The sequence below is a fragment of the Adiantum capillus-veneris genome, chromosome 30, assembly GCF_014529385.1.
Source record: "Adiantum capillus-veneris isolate H3 chromosome 30, ASM1452938v2, whole genome shotgun sequence".
In the NCBI taxonomy this organism is placed as follows: Eukaryota; Viridiplantae; Streptophyta; class Polypodiopsida; order Polypodiales; family Pteridaceae; genus Adiantum; species Adiantum capillus-veneris.
In genome coordinates, this window is record NC_140960.1 from 98,897,117 (window position 1) to 98,923,763 (window position 26,647).

At 45.9% G+C, this 26,647-nt stretch overlaps 1 protein-coding gene across 1 annotated transcript in view; it reads left to right on the forward strand.

Annotated features, from left to right (window-relative positions):
* Positions 1-21,370, forward strand: part of LOC147418489 (large ribosomal subunit protein eL20z-like) — a 43,477-nt gene extending 22,107 nt beyond the window's left edge. The window contains exons 3-4 of the mRNA XM_086507584.1: positions 13,142-13,256; positions 21,158-21,370. Of these exons, the coding sequence (XP_086363710.1) occupies positions 13,142-13,256; positions 21,158-21,211 (169 nt within the window). The 3' untranslated portion in view covers positions 21,212-21,370. The remainder of the gene's footprint in view (positions 1-13,141; positions 13,257-21,157) is intronic.
* Positions 21,371-26,647: the final 5,277 nt, after the last annotated feature.

Sequence of the window (26,647 nt, forward strand, 5' to 3'; positions counted from 1 at the left end):
AAGTTGCTTCACACACGGAATTGTGGCATAAGAGACTTGGCCATATGAGCCAAAAGGGTATTGATATGCTTTCCTCTCTTCTGAAGAGGGTTGATGTAAAAGGCAAAAACTTGGATTTTTGTAACGATTGTCTTTATGGAAAGCAAAAGAAATCTTCTTATTACTCTGGTGTCTCTCGCAAAGCTAATCCACTTGATGTTATTCACTCCGATGTATGCACTATGCTTGTTAAGTCTTTTGGTGGTGCATTGTATTTTGTTACATTCATTGATGACTGTACTAGGAAAGGATGGGTGCATTTGTTAAAAAGCAAGAGTGAGACTTTTAATGCTTTTTGTAAGATGCAGCGGAATGAATGTTGTACTTTCTCAAGATGAGTGGTCCATAATTTGCTCAAGGTTCCTTTTAGTTCTTATGGGAGGGAGAGCCTTCCGTTCTTAATGGAGAGTGCTATGATCACGAACAAAGTGAGTAGACACTGTGCGTGCAAGTGTATGAGACTGAGAGATAGAGAGAAGAGAGATACGACACCAGAGACGTAAAACCCTCCTCCGAAGGCCCCACTCTCGTTGGCGAGAGTGGTCTACGATTGATTGCACAAACGGGTACAATGATGATGCATAAAACTGATGCAGATCTAGGCTATGACGACGACGACAACCGGGATGGCGATGATGACAATAGGGCTGAAAATGGAATGATTCTAACTGCTGTCTAAAAACGCTAACTGTTGAAATTTGCTACGAATGAAGTGATGATTTCGGGGCTGTTTTGGGCCTGCTGAAAAACGCTGAAAATGCCCTGATGAAAATGCTGATTTGCTACTGTGTTTAGGGCTGAAAACGCTGCCTGACCTGATGCGACTCAAGGCTGAAAACGCAGCCTGATCTGATGCTGAAAACGCTGGATTCTGCAGCTTGATAGCGATGATGAAAATGCTGGCTGCAAGGGGGGAGAACTGTGTGGTAAATCCTGAAAACGCCAAGGGTAAGGACTGGCAATGATGCAACAAAAACGCTAGGCTGAGGGATGGGAAAAACGCCAAGGCAAGGGTGCTTGGTGGTTCTTGCTGAGAGAGGGGAGGACTTGTCGCCAATCATCCTGCTGTTCTCCTGGCTCATCTGCCATTTAGTGCTAACTTTGGTTTGCTTATATGTTTTCTTACCCAAATTGCCCTACCTACTTTTGTTGGAAAGTCACTTAAATTAATAAGTGAAAAATGTCAAAAATATGTAAAATAGGCTAAATGCATTGGAAAAATCCCCTAACTGATTCTAATGGATTTTGATGGAATGCTTATGATCATGTTGTGTGCAACTAGAGAATATGCATCTATACTAAGTGATTGGGCATGCACGGTCTACGAATAGACTCACAAAAGTGTCAGATCACTTCTAATTTAGACTGACTGGATTGACGGAACCTTGTTATGCTGTAGCTTGTCCACGGACACATAGAGTTGGATGTGTCACGTGACATCCCCTCCTTTTTAAAGTGAGGTACTGGTACCGAGCTGCATGGCTTCCTTGTAGTCTGCCAACAACTCTGGATAATCCTTGAAAAACTCTTCGTCTACCCACACCGCTTCGTGGGTTCCTCGATCCTTGAACTTCAAAAAGTATTGTCTCACTTGCTTCTTCGAACCATGTCGAAACCGATGCAACAACACTTGCTCTGGCTCCATGACTTCAACTTCATCGATGATCTTCGGTTCTTCTTCTTCCGAAATGTCCTTTGGAGGTGTTCCCTGAAACACTTTCAACCAAGAAACATGGAAAACGTTGTGCATTGACCATGAGTTAGGCAACTACAATTTCATTGAAACCGCATTTATCTTTTTAATGATTGGAAATGGACCATACATACGAAAAGACAACTTTGGACACTTCTTTCCAACTTGCTTAAGACGTTGCTTCATGATTTTTGAATACACCCAATCTCCTTCCTTGATCGAACTATCCTGACGATGCTTATTAGCATGCCGTGAATAAGATTCCCGAGCCTTGCTTAGCCGAAGCTTCACACTCTCAGAAATCTCATCTAATGATTGACTTTCAGCATTGGCATTAGGCATTTGACCGATCGAGCGAGTCAAAAGTGACTGGAACGGATGGCCAAAAGCTGCCTCATACGGAGTTCGACCGACAGCAGAAGAAAAAGAGTCATTCAAAATAGGCTGTACCATTGGAAGATAGAGCTCCCATTGAGACTGCTGGTCGTGCACATATGACTTTAAAACATCAAAAGCCAATTGATCTGTTTGACCATCTCACTGTGGATGAAAAGCCGATGAAAAATTCAACTTAGTGCCAAAATTTTCAAAGAGTGTGCGCCAAAAATTGGACATGAACTTAACATCCCTATCTGAAACAATTGATTTTGGCAAACCACAGAGGGGGCACCAATGCTTAATGAACAATCGTGCTACATCTTGTGCAGTAACTGTGGCTTTACAAGGAATCAACGTGCAAAACTTGCTGAAACGATCAACAATTGTCAAACATTGAGTGTTCCTTGAATGCAAACTTGGTGGTAGGTTAGTCACAAAATCCATGGAAATATCCTGAAAAGGTCCATCGAGAATAGGCAGCAGAAGCAAGAGGCCTTGTTGCTTACCCCGAGGAGCTTTTACTTTTTGACATATAGTGCACTGTGTGACATAACGAAACACATCTTTTCGCATTTTAGGCCAATAAAAGAATCTTTCAATTTTTTCCAAAGTGGTGTTCATTCCCCTGTGCCCACCCATGAGAGAATCATGTGCATCATGCAATATGGTTGGCTTGAGAGAGGGCAACACATATAAACGTTGACGAAAAAACAACAATCCATCACGAATGAGATAGTTGCTTGGCTCTTGGGAAGCAAGAGCCTGCAACCAATGCTTACCAAACTCGGAATTTGCATACTGATTCTTCATGCTGTCAAAAGACTCACCCTGAATAGAAAATGTGGTTCTTGACTCAAGAGCCAAAATCTGTCCTTTGCGACTCAATGCATCTGCAAAACAGGGTTAGCTTTTCCAGGCACATACTCAATCAAACCTCCAAATTGCTCAAAAAATTGTGACCACCGTGCTTGGCGATCACTCCAATGTGCACTAGGCATATATTGGAGCCACTGAGGACTTGATGATCTGTGCGCACTATAAAATCTCTACCATAAAGAAAATGTGTCACGTGACACATCCGACCCTATGTGTCTGTGGACAAGCTACAACATGACCAGGGTTCAGTCCATCAAGTCAGTATAGAATAGGAAGTGATCTGGCACTTTTGTGAGTCTATTCGTAGACCGTGCATGCCCAGTCACTTAGTGTAGATGCATATCCTCTGGTTGCACACAACATGATCATAAGAATTCCCATCAGAATCCTTCAGGGAAATTTTCCAGTGCATTTAGCGTATTTTACCTATTTTTGATATTTTTCACTTATTATTTTAAAGTGACTTTTGTTGGAAAGTAGGTAGGGCAAATTGAGTAAGTTTGTATATAAGCAAACTAGAGCTAGCACTATTTGGCAGAAGAGGCAACAGGAGCCAAGCTTAGCAGGCAACTTCTCAACAAGACCCCTTGGCGGTTTCCCTCTCCAAGCAAGAAGAACCATCCCTAGCGTTTTCTTCAACAGCCTAAGCCTAGCGTTTTTGAAGGAGCTTCAGCAACCTAGCGTTTCTGGAGTGCATCAGCCTGGCGTTTTTGCATCCAGATACCATCGCCACAGACTCCATCAGATAGCGTTTTTGCAGAGCTTTCCCTAGCGTTTTTGGATTTTCCTAGCGTTTGCAGATTTCAGCTTTCGCAGTCTTCAGCCTGGCGATTTTCAGCAGTAGAAAGAGTAGCAGATTCAGCCCGGAAAGACCAGCAGTTTTCAGCCTTGAAGAACCTCAGTTTTCAGCCCTAGACCTGCAGCTTTTCAGCGTCAAAGACCCACAGAAACAGCCCCCAAATCAACATTTTTGGACTAGTCGTAGATTTCAGTCCATAGCGTTTTTGGACAGCAGATACAAGATTGCAGATTTCAGTCCTAGTGTCGGTCTCGTCATCCCCGTCGTCGTCGTCGACATAGTCTACACTTGCATCAGTCTCATGCATACCGTTTGTACCAGATTGTACAATCATAAGTAGACCACTCTCGCCGACGAGTGGGGCCTTCGGAGGAGGGTTTTACGTCTCTGGTGTCGTATCTCTCTTCTCTCCCTATCTCTCAGTCTAATACACTTGCACGCACAGTGTCCATTCACTTTGTTTGTGATCATAGCATTCTCTCATTAAGAACGGAAGGCTCTCCCTTCCATAAGAACAAAAGGAACCTTGAGCACAGTTCGGAGCACTCATCTTGAGCAAAGTTCAAACATTCATTCCGCTGCACCTAACAAAATGCTTCCAATGCTTAAGAGAGTGAATGACAGACAAAAGTTCTTTATCATAAACTGAATAATTCTTTTCCGCACTATTGAGCTTCCGGCTAAGAAAAGCTACAGGGTCACCATGCTGTTGAAGCACATCGCCTATGGCGACATTGCTCGCATCTGTCCATACCTCAAAGGGAGCATCCCAAGAGGCAAGGATAAGACACGGTGCTGCTGTCACCGCAACCTTGAGAGCTGCGAAAGCCTCAATGGCTGCCTCGGGTAAGTCTACGCGCTGACGGCGAGTCTTTACCCCTTTCAAAACATCAGTCATAGGTGCAGCAATGCGTGCAAAATTCTCTATGTGCGAACTATATGCTTGACATAAACCAAGAAAAGAACGCACATCATATGCAGTTTTGGGCAAATCCCAATTACGAACCTGTTCCACCTTCGCGGAATCTAGCTTGACGTCTTCTGCAGAAATAATATAACCCAAATAAGTGAGTTCAGTAAGAAAAAATTCAGACTTCTTAGCTGCAATGTACAACTGACACTTATCCAAACGAGTTAGTACCCTTTCAACATCTCTTTCTTGTTGTTCCCACGATGCAGAAAAAAAAGAGAATATCATCTAAAAAGATGAACACACATACACTGACCATATCGCCGAAACGACCTACCATGAGACGATTGAATGTACCCACGGCACCTGTCAATCCAAAAGGCATAACAATATACTCCCATTGCCCTCGCTCGGTGCGAAAAGCGGTCTTGAAAATGTCGCCTTTGAATACGCGTACCTGATGGTATCCACTTTTGAGATCAACCTTGTTGAAAACCTTTGCCCCATTGAGCCTATCGAGGATATACTCAATGTGAGGCATCGGAAACTTGTTTTTGACGGTCATCTTGTTTAATGCCCTGTAATCAACACACAAACGAGACGAACCATCCTTCTTGCGAACAAACAAAATAGGAGCAGCAAAAGGACTTACACTAGGGTGTATGAATCCTCTAGCCACCAACTCTGTGAGTTGTTGCTCTAACTCTTCCTCCTGTGTCTTGTTCAATCGATAGGGAGTCTTACTGACAGGCTGTGCTCCCTCCATTAGCTCGATGCGATGGTCCTCCGGTCGCTCGGGTGGGAGACGAGGTGGAAGATCATCCTGCAAAAAGAGATGTTTAAACTTCGTAAACAACTCTGCATACTTAGCTGGAGCCTGGATGCTCTGGGAAACTGGAGTAGCATAGACGAATGCCGCTTGTGCTCCTCGTAGTACTGTGATGGCATAAAACGAGCCTTGAGCTTATCATGGAAGTCGACCCAACTGAAAGATAGTGGCTCGCCATCCGTGGCATGCCCACCCGCGATGTGTGTCTCTTGCCAGGCCTAATATCAATTAATGGCATCACCCGACAAATACATTGCAGCAGTCAAAACTTTACAGTTACTGTTTTTCTTGTTAGTAGAAAAATAAGCGTTAAATTGATGCATCCAAGAATAAATCACAGATGCATCCATCCTACCATCATACTTACTGAAAGTCAACTTTTCAGTGACGCGATTATTGGAGTCGTCGTCTCGATCTAGTCTACGTGATGACTTGCCGGCCTCCTTTAGTAAATTGCTCTTTGAGGTCTTGCAGCGCCTCATGCTGTAGCTCCATAGTTGCCCTCTTTTCTTCAGCCGCTATATGTTGAGCTCTGTATTCCTTGTCGGCTTCAGCCTGCAGAGCCTCCAGCTGTAGCATCATCTCCATCATGGACTTCACTAAAGCATAGTTACCTGGAACGCGGAACGGGAACGGCGACAAGCCTCCCTGCGGAACAGGGAACGGGAACTGGTGTGGAATGGGAACGGTGCAGAATGGGAGGCTTAAAAAACGCCCAAACAATGCAATTTTTAGCGTTATGTGTTTGAATACAAGTAGTACTAGAGTCCTTTGACTCTAATACCCACAAAAAACACAATTTGAAGACCATTCAATCTTTATTATGACTTGATTGTGATATGTGGCGCTGCGGTCATGGTACATACACAATGCCCATACACAATAACACATGCAATTACAGATTAGAGCTCTCAAATAATTGCAAGAGTAGAAGTCAGAGATAAGGCTTGAAAGTTGAGCCATAACATTGAGCAAAATACACTTTTGGCTTAATTTTGGCTAACAAGGCCCACCAAGGCGCTACAAAAAAACCAAAGGTGACATCAGACATATACCATATGGCATAATGAGACTATAAGGGGGGCAAATGACAATACAAAAAGACCAAAGGTGACAAATACCATATGGCATAAAGATGCTACAAAGAGGGCAAGCTGCAATACAAAAAGGTAAGGATAATGGATTATGGAAGTCCTAAAGTCTCGACTCTCGAGTCTCAAGACTCAAGAGCCTCTAGCTTGAGAAGCCTTCCAATTCGTAGTAGTCGGTTGTACGTCATGCACTTCCTCCCATTCCTCATCATCGAGCTCTAGGCTCGGCTCGACCTCAGCCATGGATGAAGTACCTGGTGTCAATGCCTCTGTATCTCCACTTGCCTGAGGAGCCTCTTGCTCCATCTCCCACTGTGTAAAAGGATCTGTCTGTTTACATGCACTCTTGCAAAGCATTTTCAAATTTGCGCTGACAAAGACAAGATCATTTGCCTTCTCCACTCCAAGCCGATTCCTCTTCTTGGAAGCAATGTGGCTAAAGATACTCCACAATTGCTCCAAGCATGAGGTACTAATTGAGTGGCTGAGAATACGGATTGCCAATCTCTGAAGCTCAGGGCCATCATAGCCATAGTCCTCCCACCATAGCACTGAGCCTATCTTCTTGCGATCAATTTGAGCATCTAAACTACCAAATGATCCCTGCATCTCTCTGTACTGTCTCAACTGATCTCTGACAATGCATCACCCATCTTTGTCTAGGACCATCTTGTTTAAAATCTCAATAAACTGGTTCATGACTTCTCTATCTGTCTCTTGTCCTGCTTCTTGGAGCTCTGGATCCACCATGTAGGTTGCCCCGTGTAAAGGAGAGGCATATGAATTTCACCTCGAGCTGCAAAGCGCATATATCTCCTCATATCGCTCTGCTTTCGGCTCAACTTGCTGTCATGGATGATTGAGAGTCAGTCGCTGCCTGCATCATCGCCTACATCATCGCTAGAAGGCTCTAGAAGAATCTAGAAGGATCTAGAAGATTCTAGAAGTTCTAAAAGTATCAAGGAGATTCTAGAAGTTTCTAGAAGCATGGAGAAGATTCCGGAAGAATCTAGAAGTTTCTGGGAAGCTCTAGAAAGTTGAAGAAGGATCTAGAAGGTTCTAGAAGAACTAGAGGGATCAAGAAGTTTCTAGAAGCTTGGAGAAGATTCCAGAAGAATCTAGAAGTTTCTGGAAAGCTCTAGAAAGTTGAAGAAGGATCCAGAAGGTTCTAGAAGATTCTAACCTCCTCAAGAAGAACCTAGAAAGTCCTAACCTCCTCAAGCACTAGTATAAATAGTGGTCTTGGGCCACAAGCCCCTTAGTCTTGCCAACACCAGTTGTGAGGCTCCTATGAGGAAATCCCTCTTCTAGTTCTTATGTTCAAGTCTTGTCCTTGCAATCAAGCCTTGTCTTGTACTCAAGTCATGTAATCCAAGTCTTGTATGTAGCTCTCTTAATAAAGTATTAAGTTTTATAATCAATATTAAGCTTATCATCAAGTCCAAGTTCTTGTACATTGTGAGTACCTCCTCTTGCTCTCTTTTAGCTCTATACGCGCTCATAACAACTGCTCGATCATGCGGTCCATAGCCTCATAAACCTTGCCAATGCAAGGGTCCATGCCATCGAGAACTCGAAGCAAATGAACCACCGGTTTTATCTGTGTGTCTAGACTCTTGAGCTCCTTCCAGAACTCAAGATCCTCTATGTTAGGTGCAGCGGAATGATTGTTTGCGCTTTGCTCAAGATGAGTGCTCCGAACTGTGCTCAAGGGTTCCTTTTAGTTCTTATGGAAGGGAGAGCCTTCCGTTCTTAATGGAAAGTGCTATGATCACGAACAAAGTGAATGGACACTGTGCGTGCAAGTGAATGAGACTGAGAGATAGAGAGAGAAGAGAGATACGACAATAGAGACGTTGTAAAACCCTCCTCCGAAGGCCCCACTCTCGTCGGCGAGAGTGGTCTACTTATTGATTGCACAAAGTGGTACAATGCGTATGCAATGGACTGATGCAACTTGGACTATGCCGATGACGACGACAGTGATGACGATGGTCTGCAAATGAGGAAACGCCAAGGATCTGGAAATTGCCTGGCGAGGATGGGGATCCAAAAACATTGGGGGTGCTAGGGGGATACTGCTGAGAAGTTGCCTGTTGAGCGGGAAGCTCCTGCTGCCTCTTCTGCCAGAAAGTGCTAACTTGGGTTTGCTTATATATTAACTTAGCAAAATTGCCCTACCTACTTTTGTTGGAAAGTCACTTAAAAATAATAAGTGAAAAATACTAAAAATAGGGAAAATAGGCTAAATGCACTGGAAAATTCCCCTGACTACATCTGATGGATTCTGAAGGGAATACTGATGATCATGCTGTGTGCAACCAGAGGATATGCATCTACACTCAGTGACTGGCATGCACGGTCTACGAATAGACTCACAAAAGTGCCAGACCACTGCTAATCTAGACTCGACTGAACTGACTGAACCCTGCTGTGGTGTAGCTTGTCCACGGACACATAGGGTTGGGATGTGTCACGTGACATCCCCTCCTTTTCAAAGTGAGTTACTGGTACCGAACTGTATGGCGTCGAGGGAGATGGCCAATAGCATCCAGAATCCTGGAAGGGACTCGTCGCTGGCCCACTCTGTTGTGTGGTCGTGCGGTACTTGAACTTCCTAAAGGTCTGCAACGGTTGCTTCTTTGGGCCGCGCCGAAAGCGACACAAAGTCTTTTGTGGCTCCTTCCTTGCTTCAACTTCGTCTAGAGTCCTGCTTCTTTCGTCTTCAAGAATCTCCATGGCTGAAAATTCCTGAAACCATACCAACACAAAACCATGAACATACCCATTCCATGTAAAGTGAAGGAAAAAAATATTGTCTTCTCTAAAGACTGTGTATGCAATGTAGATGAACATAGAGACGGAGTGACAACCCGTTCACCAAACATACGCAAACAATGAGATCGAATCTTTTCTTGGTGATCCAAATCAATCAACTGTGGCATTTCACAACGGAAATGCCCATGCTTGGTGCTCATACTTTCATGTGCTCGTTCGGAAACTGTGTCATGCCAAGGAAGAGACATGGACTGTGACTTCCTGACATACATGCTTTTCAGCTTTTCATGAAAAATCCGCATACATTCGTGCTCATCCATGAGAGAAACGTGCTCAACATACAATATGTCATGCCTAGGAAAAGGATCACATAACGATGTTGATTGAAATACAGGAAACGATCACGAATGAAACACTCGAACAATGCGTGCTTATCAATCATGCGAACACATAATACTTCCTGTGAGGGTTCGTTGGACCTAGGCTCGAGAGCCAAGATCGCTTCTTCCTGAGGGATCGACTTGTCGTGTGAGGGTTCTTTGGACCTCGACTTGAAAGCCAAGATCGGTTCTTCGTGATTGATCGAATCTACAACGAGGTTAGCTTTGCTAGAAAAAGCATCCACTAACACATCATCCTTGTGAACAATCACATCATCTTCATGCAACTCATCATGCTTGTAGAAATCACATCTTGATCATGCAAATCATCATGCTTGTCATTGTCATCCAAATCATCATGCAAATCATTATCCTTCAAATCATCATGCTTCTCATAATCATACAAATCCTGCGTGTCATGCTGTGGAGAAAAAGAGATTGAGAGAATCTCCTTATCCCGAATCCTTTCAACCTTGTCCTGCATATTAGCAATGAGAGATGGAGAAGGAGCAATGTCCTCTCCATGAAAGACAGTAGGAGAATCACTTTTGGCATTGTTTGAAAGGGCCATCCAACACGAGACCGGGTGAAGTCATGTCAACTTCTAAGTTGTGGGCCCGGCCTGAGTCGCGTTCTATCCCACCAACATCACCCTCCTCCGAGTCGCTTGGTTTTGGAATTTTCTCCCTCCGACGACCTGCCGAATATCACCTTCCACGTTCTCTGTACCCATTTATAGACCTTTCCGGGGTCTTTGGAGGGACAGCCTTTAAATAAGTGCAAGGGATCCTAAAAGCCACTTTACACCCAGAACAAGTGTCTTGCCGATCCCTCTTGCTTGAATCTTATTCCTCGTTGGGAGAGCTCCCCATTTAAAAATCTTCATTGAACTTGGCCACTTTGCCCCCCATATGTTGTTTGTACACTTCCGTCACTCCTCTTCTGACCAATTCACACCCACAGTTTGATTAGCGAAGCAAACCATTCTGCCTTATACAATAGCCAATCAAGGGCTGCCCCTACGGTAGGCACTAGAGATTTGCTCAAGACTTCTAACACTCTACTGGCTAAGAGCCTTTCGTTTGATGTTAGACTATCCTGCTCCACCAATTGGTCAACTTCCTTCCAGCAAAAGTCGTTTATGTCCCAGAGGTGTGGCAGCTTACTAACCCCTTCGTTATTGGGCTTTCTAGCAACTTCTCTCCATAAGAAGTTCAAGGTTCCTCCTCCTAACTTGGAGAGCCATGGTGACCAATGCGAAATGGAGTACTTGAAATACCTAACAATCTCTCCCCATTCCAGAGTGGATGCCACTTTGTTGCACTTTCGTATCACCTCCCTTGTGCACCCTCCTATGTTCAAAAATCTCCAGCTCGGAGACAATAATTTTTCATGAGCTTTTACCTCTTTCATGAACCACCGTGAGAATGAAGCTCCTTTATGATCATCATATCCCAAGCCATAATGGCCCAAGCCTGGCTTTGAATTGCTAACAAAACCACAAACTTGGCACATTGGGCCTCCGCATGCACTTCTTGATTGAGAATCCCAATATCACCATGTTCCTTGGGTCTTGCAACCCACTCCCATTTTCTCCATTGTCAAGGTAGTGTGTGTTTTGTGTTTGTTCTTCCATAAGTAGCACTTACATGTAGGTTTTAATGATTGTGAACTTGATGATCCTGAACGTAATTCGAGCTGCACAAGAATGGTTTGATCAACAAGGGTTCAATGATTTGTCATGACTATATTGTTATTGTGACATCAGGCTATGTGGACATGCCGATTTCACATTTTCAATCTCTTTGCAAATTTCTCTCTGGAATCTCTCTTTCTCCTCAAAAATACCTAGCTTTAGTAAAATCCCACCTACACATTTTGAAATTTTCCTCTAAATACTATTTTAAGGGGAAGTAAACCTACAAAAAATGTAAAAACCTTCTAAATTTTTTGAATGGAGGGTTTTCAAGTTTTTTTTTGAGGCCTGCAGTCTTAGACTCTCTCTCTCTCTCTCTCTCTCTCTCTCTCCATATAAACTGGCTTGGCAACTTTTCCGTGGGTTCTGGAGGACGACGAAGGCAGTTACTTAATGGACACTGCCAGCCGTGCCGACAAGGGTACACCGCAAGCTACTACTTGGGCTCGACTCCCCAAAGATGCCAGCATGGCATGAGGACTTCGAGTGCCAGCTCAGCTGAGCACTCGAAATTTATCATCAGCTATCCCAAAAAATCCATAGCTGAGCATCACAATCAGATTTGGAACCTGGCTAAATCCACTGGTTGATTGCATAACTGCCTCACATGGATTCTGAAGAATCAATGTTGCGCATATAAAAAAGGGTGATTATGTGGTGCATCCTGTTGGCACATTACATGGGGGGTGCTTCAGCCTTCCTAGCCTCTCGTTGCTTGTCTGCTCATTGTATTTGATATGTGGCTTTAGTAGAGGCACTCTCCCATTTGTTATGGTATTGTCGATGCTCTAGAGATTTACCTTGTATTTCTTAGTGTTTGGCCACTTCTCTTCCATCACCTCTGGGAAGTACTTTTGGATGTTTGGAGTGCCTCCAAATTCTCTTTTGGTTTGTGTCTTCCTTTTATGGCTTTACTGTTGGACTCTAGGGACCATATGAGATTTAGAAATCATGTTATGTTCTAGTAATATGATGTGAATAGCTTAAAAAAGAGAAATTCATTGACACCCCCCCCCCCCCCCCCCCCCCCCCCCCCCCCCCCGTTTCTTCCCCCTTGCATAGCTTTTCTTCTGGCTACATTTCTCCTTTGACAACATCCGTCCCTTTGAGGTCTTTTTTGGCTCTCTTAGTGCCGCCACTAGCCACTGTTTCACATATCTTCTTTGTGGGTTTTCCCTGCTTTCGAGATTTCCCACCAGTTACATAGTCTCACGAAAAAAGTGCGTGCAGGCTCATTCCGTGCAAATTTTTATTCAGTCAACAATGAATATGCTCATCAAGTGTTCTTGCTTTTTTGCCTATCACCTATGGTTTCTGTATGCATGACTAAATTTGTGCTTTTCTTGTACACTTGACATTTAGTTCAACTGGGAAAGAAGTTGTTTTTGTCATCCCTGCTTGTCTAAAATATGCCTGTCAGTATGAGTGCCTCAGGAGTGTTTTGTGCGTAGCCTGCAGCTAGTTTAGTGAAGGAGAATCAGAACCCACCAGGCTTATTTATGAGATAGCTACATTCCTTTGTCTATATCACTTATATCTAATGCCAATAAAGTAATATTTTGATGGTAGACATTCACGAATCGAATCTTGATCGAAGGTGATTGGACGTTATCTCTTGTTTTAAGTGAGGGATTTCCAGATATAAAACTTTGATGCTTGTTGTATTTTACAGGTTCATCGTTGGATGGTTCCTAGCTACGGTTCCTTGGTTTATTGGAGCATTTCTTTTTGTATGTACTAGACAGGATTATAGAGAGCGCATTGGTCTTGTGTTGTGCACTATAGCGGTAAGGAATTTTTCTAGCTATTCATTCTTGAGAGAGAAATGAAATGAAATGAGAGAGAGAGAGAGAGAGAGAGAGAGAGAGAGAGAGAGAGAGAGAGAGAGAGAGAGAGAGAGAGAGAGAGAGAGAGAGAGAGAAATGAAATGATATATTAACGTCTTCAAAAGGCCAAAATAACCTATGAGACCATCAGATACAAAGTGGTGAATCTAATACAATGTCTGAAGTACAAGTACAAAAAGTACTGAAAGTAAGAATAAAAATGAAAACTGAAATGAAGTGTGAAATGTGAAATGTGAAAATGTAGAATAGGCCCTCAATGACAATGTGGGTGTCGTGCTAGAATGCCTCTGATCCTCTGCTGGAGTCTTCGTCGATGTAGTGTGCTCCTGTGTCTCGGTCGTGGTCGTCTCGATCTCCCGAGCTCAATCGCCCTGTCAATGAGGGTGCGTCTGGTATGAATGCGGGTACAACCCTTTGCTGGTGGTTGGTCTCTTGGCTCCCTCGATCCAAAGAAATCTGTGATCTGTCTCTGTGACTGTCGTACTCCATGTCTCCCCAACAGACTGTCTCTATGTCGGTGTAGCTCAAGTAGATATAAGCCAAGGCATCTCTGGTCCTGATATCTCATGACTCTATCTAGGGGTCCAAAACCCTCCCTGAATAAGCACTGGAAGCGCCCTCGTATCTCATAATACACAGTGCAATGGCATATGTAGTGTAGCTCTGTCTCTGGCTCTCTACCGCATAGTTGACATATCCTAGACTCTGGTGGTATCCCTCTGAATCTACCCGTCTCAACCTCCAGCTGGTGTGAGGATGTGCGAATCTGACCAATAGCACATCATAGACCATGAGATAAACGAGTGTCCATGTAGTTCGGACGAGTCACAAACCTATCCCCTGAAAGTTGGAGAAGGTGCTCTTTGTAGAAAGCCATCTTCGTGCCCAACTCCTGTATCGGCTCTACCCATGTCCTCCTGGTGTCCAACTGTATAAGATCCTGACGAATGAGTCTAGTGATCTCCGTCCATGTGACTGGCAAGGAGGGTGCGTCCAGGGAATACTGAAAGGGAGGCAATCTATCCATGCTGAAACCATGTCTCTGAAACCATGAGGTCATCTGTGCATACCAACATGATGCATCTCCTTGCATCGCTAACTGTCTAGAGGACTCAAGAGCCAGTCTAGTATATCTGCCTCTATGTGTATCCCATAGACTGTGCATAAAGGACACTGATCTGGTAAGAGCCTCAATCTCTATAGGAGGGGCGGCTACCTCCGCTCGAATAATCGCATGTGGTACAAAAGCCTTGGCTCTAATCATCCGGGATATCATAAATACCAAGGGTCTCTCCATGTTCCTCCAACTGTCATGATTCACAGATAGTCCCCAAACTTGGACCCCATAAAGCATAGCTGAAGCAACCAAAGTATCAAAGAGCCATAGTTTTGTTCGTGGTTCTTGAAACTGAACTTGCGAACACATCCTCTCTAGCCCTCCTAATGCCGCATAGGCTTTGGATAGTCTAGTCTCTGCTGCTCTCCTCAGGGTAAACCTCGGTCCCGTGAATACCACCCCCAGATATGTATATTCATCTGTGTACTCCACAATGTCTTGGCCATATACGAGTGTAGGTGCCGATCTCTTGACCCACTGTGGTGTGGTGTTAAACACCATGACCTTGGTTTTACCAAGGTTCACAGATAGTCCACTATCCTCTGCAAAGTTGTGCAATGCATCCAAATGTCTTTGCATGCCCTCTGGCGACTCTGACATTAACACAATATCATCAGCATATAATAATAAAGGGATCCATGTCCCTGCCAGCTGAGCACCTCTGTCAGCCTCTCTGTCAATGTAGTCAGAGACCTCATCTACATACATACCAAAAAGTGTAGGGGACAAAGGACACCCCTGTTTCACTCCAATAGTGGAATGAACTATGTCAGAAATCCCCTCAGGAGTGCTTACCTGGCCAGTCACTGAGCCGTATAAAGCCATGATCCCCCATATGATCGTTGTGGGTACTCCCAACTTCAGTAGCCTGTGCATCAATCTGGCCCTCGGCACTGTGTCAAATGCCTTGCGGAAGTCCACAAAGCAACAATACATCCGTCTCCCATGTGCCCGACCCTCCTCAATAATGGCTCTGATTGTAAGAATATGGTCCAAAGTGGAGAAACCCCTCCTGAACCCAGCCTGTTCTGCTGCTCGTATGCTCTCATTTTCTGCCCATTTACTTAGTTGCTGTTCAAGAATGGATGCATACAACCGTGCCAATGTGTGCCCTATCATAATAGTACGGTAGTTCCCTGGTACCGTGGGGTCCCCTGCCTTGAAAAGAGGTACAATAGTAGATAATCTCCAGGACTCGGGTAGTCCCTCACACATGACACGGTTAAACAACCATGCAAGAACCTCTTACAGTAAATCTCTAGCATGTATCAAGTGCTCTGCCACCAAACCATCATGATCATATGCTCTCCTAGTCCTCATCCTGTCAATGGCGTTCTTCACCATCTCAGTGGTAAAGAAGGTACTAGTGGCTGGACATAGCTCTAGAGGGTCTGGTAATGGTGGTTGCCGAAGTACTGTATATAATGATACTGCATATTGACCCCAAATCTCGGGAGAGGTAATCACTGGAGGAGGTGAGTGCTCATGGAAGAGACGCCAGGCCTCACCTGAATCTCGGCTCAAAAAGAGCTGATACAAATCACGTTCCATCTGGGCTAAGAAGGCCCGCTTCTTCCGTCACACTAAATGCCGAAGGGCAATCCGAGGCTGTCTATATGTAATGACTCCAAGTATAAGCTCGCTCTGAATCTGAAGTCTCATCTCTCTGCACTCCTCATCATACCAACTATTCTGAGGCATGTTCCCAGAACGTCTTCTCTGATCTGGTTGAGTGTGTGGGTATGCCTCTGCTGCCTACCCATGCAAGATCTCCGTCAATGAAGTGGTGATCTCCTCCACTGTATATACAGGCTCGGCTGCCCCCATCCGTCTGTAAATCTCTTCCACATAAACTGAATCCGTCTCTGGTGTAAAAGTATACCGTGTGTGTGCAATCCTCCGTGGTGTCTGAGAGACACTATATTGGAAAGAGACTGAAAAAGTCAAGAGAGCATGGTCCACTGCTACTCCAACAGGCCTAGGGCCCACACTGAGATCTTGAATATGAGAGATGAAGCTCGGTGAAGTCATGACATAGTCCATTGTACTGGCCCCATGTCTGTGTGGAAAGCATGTGAATCCCCCAGACGAAGGAAAAATCTCTAGACCATTAAGTATGGCCAGACCATGCGTAGTTGTCATCTCCATGAGATATCTCCCATACTCTGTGTGCTCTTTATCCTGTGAGTGTCTGTCAAGTCCCATCTCCGATATATCCATCTCTCTAAGCATCTCCTCCGAGGTATCATAAAATACCGTTTGGGAGTTGGCCGTCCTGGCATTAAAGTATCCCAAGAGAATGATATCTCCATCTCTAGAGAACTCCCATATGTCATCATCAAGTATAGAGAAAGGGGATTGCCCTCTAGGTGAGGTATAGACTGATGTGCTAGGGGGAAAGTAACACATAGCAATGTATAAGAATCTGCCTGTCTCAGTTCTCAGTCTCACCCACATGTATCTCGCCTGGTCATCTCTCCGGACAATCTGTAATAGCGGTTGCAACTCTTCCTTGAATAAGACTGCTACCCCTCCTGAACCTCGACTTCCATGCTGGGATCTGGCGTCTGTCCGACAAGCTGTCTCCCATAAATAGCCAGTCACACTTGGCATCAACTGTCCAGATTTTTGATGTGTCTCCGAGTAAAAGACAATGTCTCTATCTCTGAAGCTATCTTCAAAGGCACCCACATCCAGCCTATATGATCCATTACAATTCCATGCCTCCATCCGGAGTGTGGTCCCATATGTCTCGCACCGTCATGATGTGCGTTTTTCCAAAACCACTACTTTCCCTCCTCTGTAAAAGGCAATTTTTCCCTTCTCTTTTGCTGCCTTGATCTCTAGCATCAACTCTTGCATATGTGCTATTTGTGCTAAGGTAAGGTCATCCCCCATAAATATTCCAGTTTTCTTAAGTGCTGGTCTCTTCTTCAGGAATTCCTTCCTTGTTTCCAAAGTCGGGAAACGCAAAATAAGTTCTTTCTCTTTGACGTTTCCCTTCTCATCCACTCCCTTCTTTCCTACTCTCCAAGCACCTGTGTGCATAGGTTCCGGGATGCGCATGCGCTGGTTCCTTCACTTCGTCTTCTACATTTTGGGTGTCTTTGATACCAGTAATACGCACATGGAGGGCTGTAGTCCTCCTCTTCTGTTCGTCCTCAATGGTCATATTGATGATGATAGAAGTCTGTGCGGTTCTGGCATCTGGGCGTTTCCTTTCTTTGCACCTTCAATCCATTTTTCTGCTGCGTCAACTTTATCCTGTGTTTTAGAAAGGCGCTCCGCCCATGAGGAAGCCTCTTTCGAGTTTAGTTCTTCCCCTTCGCGCAGAGTTTTCACCTGCTCCTTATTATCTTCGAGCTCCTTTAACATCAAGGGCTGATTTCCCCCTTCCGTTTTGGGCATAATTTTGCACGCTGCAAGTTCCCCTTTAAGTTCTTCAATCACTGCATCTTTTTCCTTCATGCACTTTTCCACATTGGTTTTCCAAGATTCAAAGCTTGCAATTGCCTCATCCAACTTTTTCTGCATAATACATTCCATTACATTCACTTCTACCCGCATTAGAGCCTGCATCTCCCCTTTCACAGATAGATACATCTCATCATGCTTATCTAGCATCGCTTTATCGAATTCTTTCCTCATATCTGCATACATAGAATTCTTATAACTCTCTGCGTTTGCGTACATCTCTTTCCTGATGTCATCTCCCATAAAGCTGAGCTCAGATTTAATCATCACTTGAACCCTCTCCATCATTAAATCATCTTGGATTCTGACGGTTTTCCCTGCCCGCAATGAGCTTGGCGAGAGTATGCTATCTTTGTTCCTCCGCTTGAATGTCGCTTTCATTTTTTGTGGCGTGGTGAAGCCACTTGCTTCACCATCCTCGACTGGTTGGTCCATCCGAGAGAGAAGAACAAAGCGAGCACTGAGTCAAGGCCCTCACCAGCTGAGGTCTGGCCTCCGCCCTGGTTGGCCTTGCCCTCGTCACCAAGTCCTAGCCCTCGTCCTGGTTGACTTGACTGCTCTCGTCCTCGCCTTGGCACTGGTCTCATCTGGTCGCTCTTGGCTCCTCTAGCCCTCTCCCTTGGTAGGCAGCTAGCTTTCGCCCTTGGCACAGCTCGCCCTCGTCCTTCAGAGGTTAGGGCCCTTGTCCTCGCCCTTGGCAAGCTGCTCGCCCTCTTGACACAGGACCAGCAGCTCGACCAGGTCCACTTGTTCGCCCTCGACCAGGTCGAGCAGCTCCCCCTGCCTTCGACCAGCAGCTCGCCCTCGTCCCTCGTCCTCGTCCAGCAGAGAGAGAGCTCGTCCCTCGTCCTTCGACCAGCAAGTTGGCAGCGCGACGAGCTCGTCCTTCGTCCAGCAAGGCAGTGCGAGAGGGTTTGACTCAGCCTGCTCGCCTTCGCCTCAGTCTCCTCCCCTCAGACATCTCGTCCTCGTCAGCCTGCTCGCCACATAATGCTCGCCCTCCTCAGGCTGGTCGCCCTCGTCAGGCTGCTCACCCTGGTCCAGCTGCTCGCCTCAAGCTGCTCGCCCTCGTCCACACCCTCGCCTCAAGCTGCTCGCCCTCGCCCTCGCCCTCGTCCAGTTGCTCGTTCCTCAGGTTGCTCGCCCTCGCCCTCGCCTCAGGCTGCTCGCCCTTGCCCTCGGCACCAGAGAGAGAGAGAGAGAGAGAGAGAGAGAGAGAGAGAGAGAGAGAGAGAGAGAGAGAGAGAGAGAGAGAGAGAGAGAGAGAGAAGAGAGAGAGAGAGAGAGAGAGAGAGAGAGAGAGAGAGAGAGAGAGAGAGAGAGAGAGAGAGAGAGAGAGAGAGAGAGAGAGAGAGAGAGAGAGAGAGAGAGAGAGAGAGAGAGATGAAATGTTTTATTAACGTCTTCAAAAGGCCAAAATGAACTATGAGACCAAACTGTTACAAAATTGTGAATCTGATACCATGTCTGGGTACAAAAAGACTAGAACAAAAATACTACTACTACTAGAATCCATCCTTATCTGCACTCTGGATGTCGAGAGAGTATGGCTCGAATCCTCTGCTGTAGTCTCCGTCAATGTTGTGTAGCCCCTCTCCTCAATCGTGGCCGTCTGGATCTCCGTAGCTCCAGTGCTCGGTCGATGAGAGTGCCGGTAGTGGTCGAATGAGTGTGGGCCGAGCTCTGCAGTAATGGCTGCTCCTCCGGTTGTCCCATATCTAGTGAAAAGAAATCTGTAATCTGTCTCTGGGACTGTCTCTCTCTGGCTCTCCCCAGTAAAGTGTCTCTATATCTGTGTAACTCAAGTAGATATAGCCCAAGAAATCTCTGATCCTCATAACTCATGACCCTAGAGAAAGGACCGAAACCCTCTCTAAATAAGTAGTGGAAACGGCCCCGAATCTCATAGTACACTGTGCAATGACATATGTAATGTAGCTCTGTCTCTGGCTCTAGCTGGCATAAGTGGCATATCCTTTTGTCTGGTGGTATCCCTCTGAATCTACTAGTCTCAATCTCCAGCTGATGTGAGGATGTGCGTATCTGACCAATGGCACACCGCAAACCATGAGACATATGTGTATCCATGTAGCTGGGTCGAATCACAAACCCATCTCCTGTGAGGTGGAGAAGATGCTCTCTATAGAAAGCCATCTTCGTGCCCAACTCCTGTGGCGGCTCTATCCACGTCCTCCTGGTATCCAACTGGATCTGGTCCTGACGAATGAGTCTAGTAATCTTCACCCGTGTAAGAGACATCGAGGGTGTCTGAAGAGAGTTTTGGAAAGGGGGCAGCCTGTCCATGGTGAAGCCATGCATCTGAAACCATGATGTCATCTGTGCATACCAGCATGAAGTGTCCCCTTGAAGAGCTAACTGTTTGGAAGACTCAAGGGCCAGTCTAGCATATCTGTCTCTAGTAGTATCCCACAAGTTGTGCACAAAGGAGACTAATCTGGTAAGCGCCTCAATGTCCATTGGAGGGGCAACTAGCTCTGCTCGAATGATAAAGTTAAGTAGGGATGCCAACTTATAGTAATAGCATCTATAGGTGTCATAGGATCCGTAAGCAAAAGGCAATCAAGCAAAGATATTCCAGCAGATCGTGTGAAAATAGATTGTGGTATGTGTGTGGTAGGAGCTTGTATCACCGGTTTTTTTTTTGTGCGTGTGCGCCGGGGGGGGGGGGGGGGGGGGGGGGGGGGGGGGGGGGGGGGGGGGGAGGCAACTGAAGGATTCAGCAATGCTGCCAGCCTCTAATGACCACATAACAGCGTGTTCCCCTTGAGGAAAGCATACCAATTCCCCTTATCCTGGCTTTTCCACTAGTTTCTCACCGGTAGCACCCTTGGCATGATTGCGTTGCGATGTTCTATGTGCATGCTCATGACATTTCATCTAGAACGAGTGGGAGCCCCTCACTGCCCTCCAAGCTTTGGTAAAGACTCAAGAGAGAAGGTCCTCTGTTTGTGTCCCCTAGCTTTGTGCAATCTCCTCCTTGATCATGGTATGCAAGTGTTGGATAATCAGCTTTCATATTAGGATCAAAACTTGGGTTTAGTTTTCACGAGAGAGGAGCTAAAATTAGACGCTATAATGAGGACAACTTGAATTCATCTTGAAAGATTGCACATAGCTTTTTTACTCCTGATGATCCTCATTTTGAACTGGTGTATCTTGGGTGGTTTGAAGTTTTGTCTAACCCTCAGCTCTTTGAAGCCTTGAGTACTCTGTGTTGAAATCTTTGCAGGCAACCCTATCCCTCATTGCAGCAGCAGTTGGTGGCTCAAGGGCAAGATATTGAATTGATCGGTCGCAACTAATTGTATGCTGTGCAACTTTGATCTGTGCCCATTGCAGACTCTTGGTTGAGCTTAGTTTGCGCTTTGTACATAAGACTGTTCATCATGTGTTTTTGACAATCAGAGACAATATTGACAAAAAGTGGATCACCTTAGAATAAGAGTTCATTTCAGCTCTGTGATGTAACTCGTGCTATTTGTGTTGGAGAATCAAGAAATTCTTTATTATATATAATCTGTGTTATTGAAATAAAGACCTAATTTTTTCTTAAAGCTCTGCAATGTTCTCTCTCTCTCTCTCTCTCTCTCTCTCTCTCTCTCTCTCTCTCTCTCTCTCTCTCTCTCTCTCTCTCTCTCTCTCTCTCTCGCTCTAGACACAGGTATAGAGACACTTTACTGGGGAGAGCTAGAGAGAGGCAGTCCCAGAGACACATTACAGATTTCTTTTCACTAGATATGGGACAGCCAGAGGAGCAGCCACCACTGCAGAGCTCGTCCCACACTCATTCGACCACTACTGGCACTCTCATCGACCGAGCATTGGAGCTACAGAGATACAGACGACCGCGACTGAGGAGAGGAGCTACACAGCATCGACGGAGACTACAACAGAAGATTCGAGCCATACTCTCTCGACATCCAGAGTGCAGATGAGGATGGATCCTCACCATTTCTTCCATCTTTGTTTCTCACACTGTTACATCCAGTTTACCGGGTACCTATTGTATCAGCTGCTACACCCACGTAGTTTTAGATTGTAGTAGTAGTAGTAGTATTTTGTTCCACTTCTAGTTCTTTTGTACCCAGACATGGTATTAGATTCACTATTTTGTAACTGATTGGTCTCATAGGTCATTTTGGCCTTTTGAAGACGTTAATATAACATTTCATTTCATTTCATTTCTCTCTCTCTCTCTCTCTGTAGCGGGGTAGTTGGCGAGCGAAAACAGGCGGCGAAACAGCACCGCACAGGCCGCGTACAGGTTCAACAGGGCAGCGCCGCAGCTTAGGGGCGCTGCAGCTCAGAGCTCAAGAGGGCTGGCGCTGCAGAAAACGGCGTGACAGAGAACTCAAAGCAGGGTCACACTGCACAATAGGGCGTGGCAAAGGAGCGCGAGGCTGAAGGGGTCCCTGCAGATAGCAACGAACCCTAGCGCACGACAGGGTCTGCGCCTAGGGTTTTCGTGCAGGGATGCGCAGAGTCTGAGTCTCTCTCTCTCTCTTTTGAACAGAGGTGGACAGCAGCCTTGCAGCAGGCTGGCACGAACTGAAGAGAAGTGTGAGTAAGGCAGGCTGGCGCGCGCTTGTTGCAGGGCCTCTGAATAATGAAGGCTGAGCACGTGCGAATGTTGGGTGAGCAGAAAATTGGCGGACAGAGTTGCTGCAGCGTGAACAGTGCTTCGGATTAGGGTTTCGCACAAAGTTTTTTGGGGCAGGTAAGGGCTGCGCACAAGGGGGAGAAAGCGGGAATTAAGGTTTATGTGAATGCATGCATGCGAATGTGCCTTGGCGAAGTTTCACGTGAGTCATTTGGTGCCGAATTAAATGTTCACGCTGGTGGGCTGAGACAATTTGAAGGGTTTGCGCTGAGGTGCTGAAGCAGAAATTAGGGTTCTCTCTCTGCGTCTGATGGTAGCATTAGGGCTGTTGGCTGAAGCTCGCTGTACGAATGTGTTGAGCTCGCTCGCAAAGGAAAGGGTACTCGCGTAGATTTGGGGCTTGCAGAAATAGAAATCAGGGGCCGTTAGGATGGAGGTCATGACCGCTTCACCAATTTGCAAGTCCCGTACGAAGGCAACCTTCATGCTTACAAACAAGCGGATAACACAAGTGGAAAGGGAGATGAAGGAGTGGAAAGTAGAGATTGAAGGATGGTGGAAGGAGAAGGCAAACCTTCTTCAAATGTTCCTCAACGAAGGCACGCAATGGAAGAAGGAGAAAGAGGACCTGCACATAGAGATACAAGCACTTAAGGCGGATTCACAAGCACTCAAAGAAGAGGTCTCAGCCCTCAAGCGAGAACTTGCTGATAGAGCAAGCAATGGACTAGAGGAAGGTGAATTTCAGCCCTCGGTGATAGAGGAAATCAAGGTCATCAAGGACAAGTACGCATGATCAAAGAGGAAGAGAAAGAGAATGGGGCAAAGACGTCTTCGTGGGTGGATGTAATCACGAAGACACAGAAGAAGGCGGATGAGGCCGAGAAATGGATAGAAGTCGCTAAGAAAGGGACAAGGAAAGAATCCACATCTATCCCCACTCCTACAATCATCACATGACTTTAGAAGAAGAGCAGCGAAGGAAGACTAGAGCTTTGCACATACGAATAACCGGTCTAAAAGACCGAGATGATGTGGAAGGGGAAGTCAAAGAACTTCTCCGCACGATGGGTAGTGAGGCTACTCATACAAAGGCATGGAGGGTAGGGAAGAAGACACAAGGAAATGGGGAGACTTGCAAAGAAAGAGCTCTAATCATGCGCTTCCCATCCATGGAGGCAAAGGACTTCTTGAAGAAGCGTCCTACACTAAAGAAAACGGGCATATTCCTTGGAGATGACCTCACACTCACACAACTTGCTTATATGAAAGAAGTTATGCCCGAGATAATGACAGCTCGAGAGAAGGGGAAAGTGGCCTTCTACAAGGATGGACGAATGGTTATTCTGGAGAAGCGTTCCGCATGACGGTGCGAGACCTATGGGACCACACTCAAAGTGGCTACATGGAATTGTAATGGATCTTTGCGCCTTGATGTAGGGGCCTTTGAGGATAGTTTCATAGGGAGAGACATCATTTTCTACTTTGAGACGCATCAGGCCCCGGGGCAGTCCATGCCCCATGTGAGCGGATACAGATGGGAGACAACTTGCAGACAGGAGACTCGATCAGAGCGCAGAGGAAGAGGTTCAGGAGGAGTGGCAGTCTTATTCAGGGAAGAGCTACAGTCTCTGATACATATAGCTCATAGGGAGGAGCATGCTAGGTACATGTGGGTGAGACTGAAGGCAGAGACAGGCAAATATCTCTACATCGCTATTTGCTATTTCCCTCCTAGTACGTTAGTTTATGCATCACCTAGAGGATAGTCCCCCTTCTCTATTTTAGATGATGATATATGGGAGTTTTCCAAAGATGGCGACATTATTATCTTGGGGGATTTCAATGCTAGGGCTGCCCATCACCAGACAGTATTCTATGATACCTCAGAGGAGTTGATGCGGGAGCTTGATATTACAGAAATGGGCCTGTCTAGATTACCATAGGATGAGGAGCACATTGAGTATGGCAGATACTTGAATGATATGGGGACTCCACATGGATTGGCCATTTTGAATGGCCTACAAAGATTAGTTGGTGGTTTTACATGCTTTCCACACCGGCATGGCGCTAGTACAATGGATTATGTTATGGCTCCGCCAGGACTCATTCCTTCCTTTCAGGATTTCGTGGTGGAAACTAGGCCGGTTGGGATAGCAGTCGATCATGCTATCTTGTCTTTCACTCTATTGTTCCAGTTTAGCACAGCTCCAATGGGAGAGGCCATACTCAGTATACCTTCATGAGGGAGACGGATCACGTGTACACTGACGAGATATACAAGCAGCTATGCACTCAGGAGCCAGGACGACCACTAGATAAGCTCACCCAGATTCTGACAGAGACGCTACATGATGCAGCCTCAGAGGCATATCCCCACAGCCAGCCTACACGCAGACGATCTGGGAGCATGCCTCAGAACAATTGGTATGATGAGTGTTGAGAGATGAGGATCAGATTACAGAGAGAGGTGCTCATGGGTACTACTACACATAGATGGTCACGGATTATCTTCCTCCGCCTAGTGCGACGAAAGAAGAGGGCGTACCTATCTCAATTAGAGTATGATCTATACCAGTTGTTTATGAGTCAGGACTCTAGTGAAGCATGGAGGCTTTTCAATGAGCACTCTCCACCGCCAGCCATCACTTCCACAGAGACATGGGGGGAATATGCTACATCTCTCTACACAGCACCGGGGCAGCCACCTTGCCTGACCTCCAGAGGCATGCCCAGAAACATGTACTTTACTGCTGAGAGGGTAAGGAAAGCCATTGATAAGATGAAGAGAGGACGAGCACAAGATCATGATGGTCTGGTAGCAGAGCACTTTATCCATGCCAGAGGTATGCTTGCAGGGCATCTTGCTATGATGTTTAATAGAGCCATGTATGAGGGTTTCCCTAAGACTTGAGTATGTCCACTATTGTGCCTATCTTCAAGTCGGGAGATCCTATGCTTCCCGGGAATTACATTACCGAACCATCATGGTTGGTCACACTCTGGCTAGGCTATATGCATCAATTCTTGAGCATGAGCTGCGTAGATGGGCAGAGAGAGAGGGCATACGGGCAGCAGGACAGGCAGGGTTTAGGAGAGGTTTCTCCACTCTTGACCAGATTTTGACACTCAGAGCCATTATTGAGGAGGGTAGACACCATGGCAGGAGAATATATTGTAGCTTTGTGGATTTCCGCAAGGCCTTTAATACAGTGCCACGAGCCAGACTCATATGCAGATTGCAGGACATGGGGGTGCCCACAGAGTTGATCTGGGGGATCTTAGCTTTATACATGACCATGGTAGGACAGGTACGCACTACTCAAGGCATGTCCGACATGGTTCACTCCACCATTGGGGTGAAGCAGGGTTGTCGCCTATCTCCGACTCTCTCTGGGATATATGTAGATGAGTTTTCAGATTATGTACATACAGAGGGTGATAGAGGTGCCCAGCTTGCATGGACATGGATTCCGTTGCTATTATATTATATGCTGATGATATTGTGCTGATCTCCGATTCTCGAGAGGGGATGCAACGTCATTTGGATGCATTGCATGGATTTGCACGGGACAGTGGATTGTTTGTGAACCTTGGTAAGACCGAGGTAATGGTGTTTAACACCACGGTGCAGTGGGTAAGGTCCGCCCCCACTTCTACATATGGTCAAGAGACTGTGGAGTATGCAAGTACATACACTTATCTTGGGGCGGTTTTCAGTGGTCCTGTATTTTCCCTGAGGCGTGCAACAGATATGCGATTAACCAAAGCCTATGCAGCATTGGGGAGACTTGAGAGGATATGTTCGCAGGTTTAGTTCTAGGAACCTCGGACAAAGCTTTGGCTCTTTAACACTTTGGTCACTTCGGCCATGCTGTACGGAGTGGAGATATGGCGCCCCTCAGTTGATTATCATAGCAGATCTGGGAGTACTGATGGATGGAGATGTATGGAGAAGCCCTTGGTGTCTATGATTTCTCGGATAATTAGGACCAAGGCCTCAGTACCACATGACATTGTTAGGATGGAGCTCGCTGCACCTCCATTGGTAGTAGAGGCACTCACTCGATCAGTTTCATTTGTGCATAGCACTTGGACCCTCCCTAGAGACAGATATGC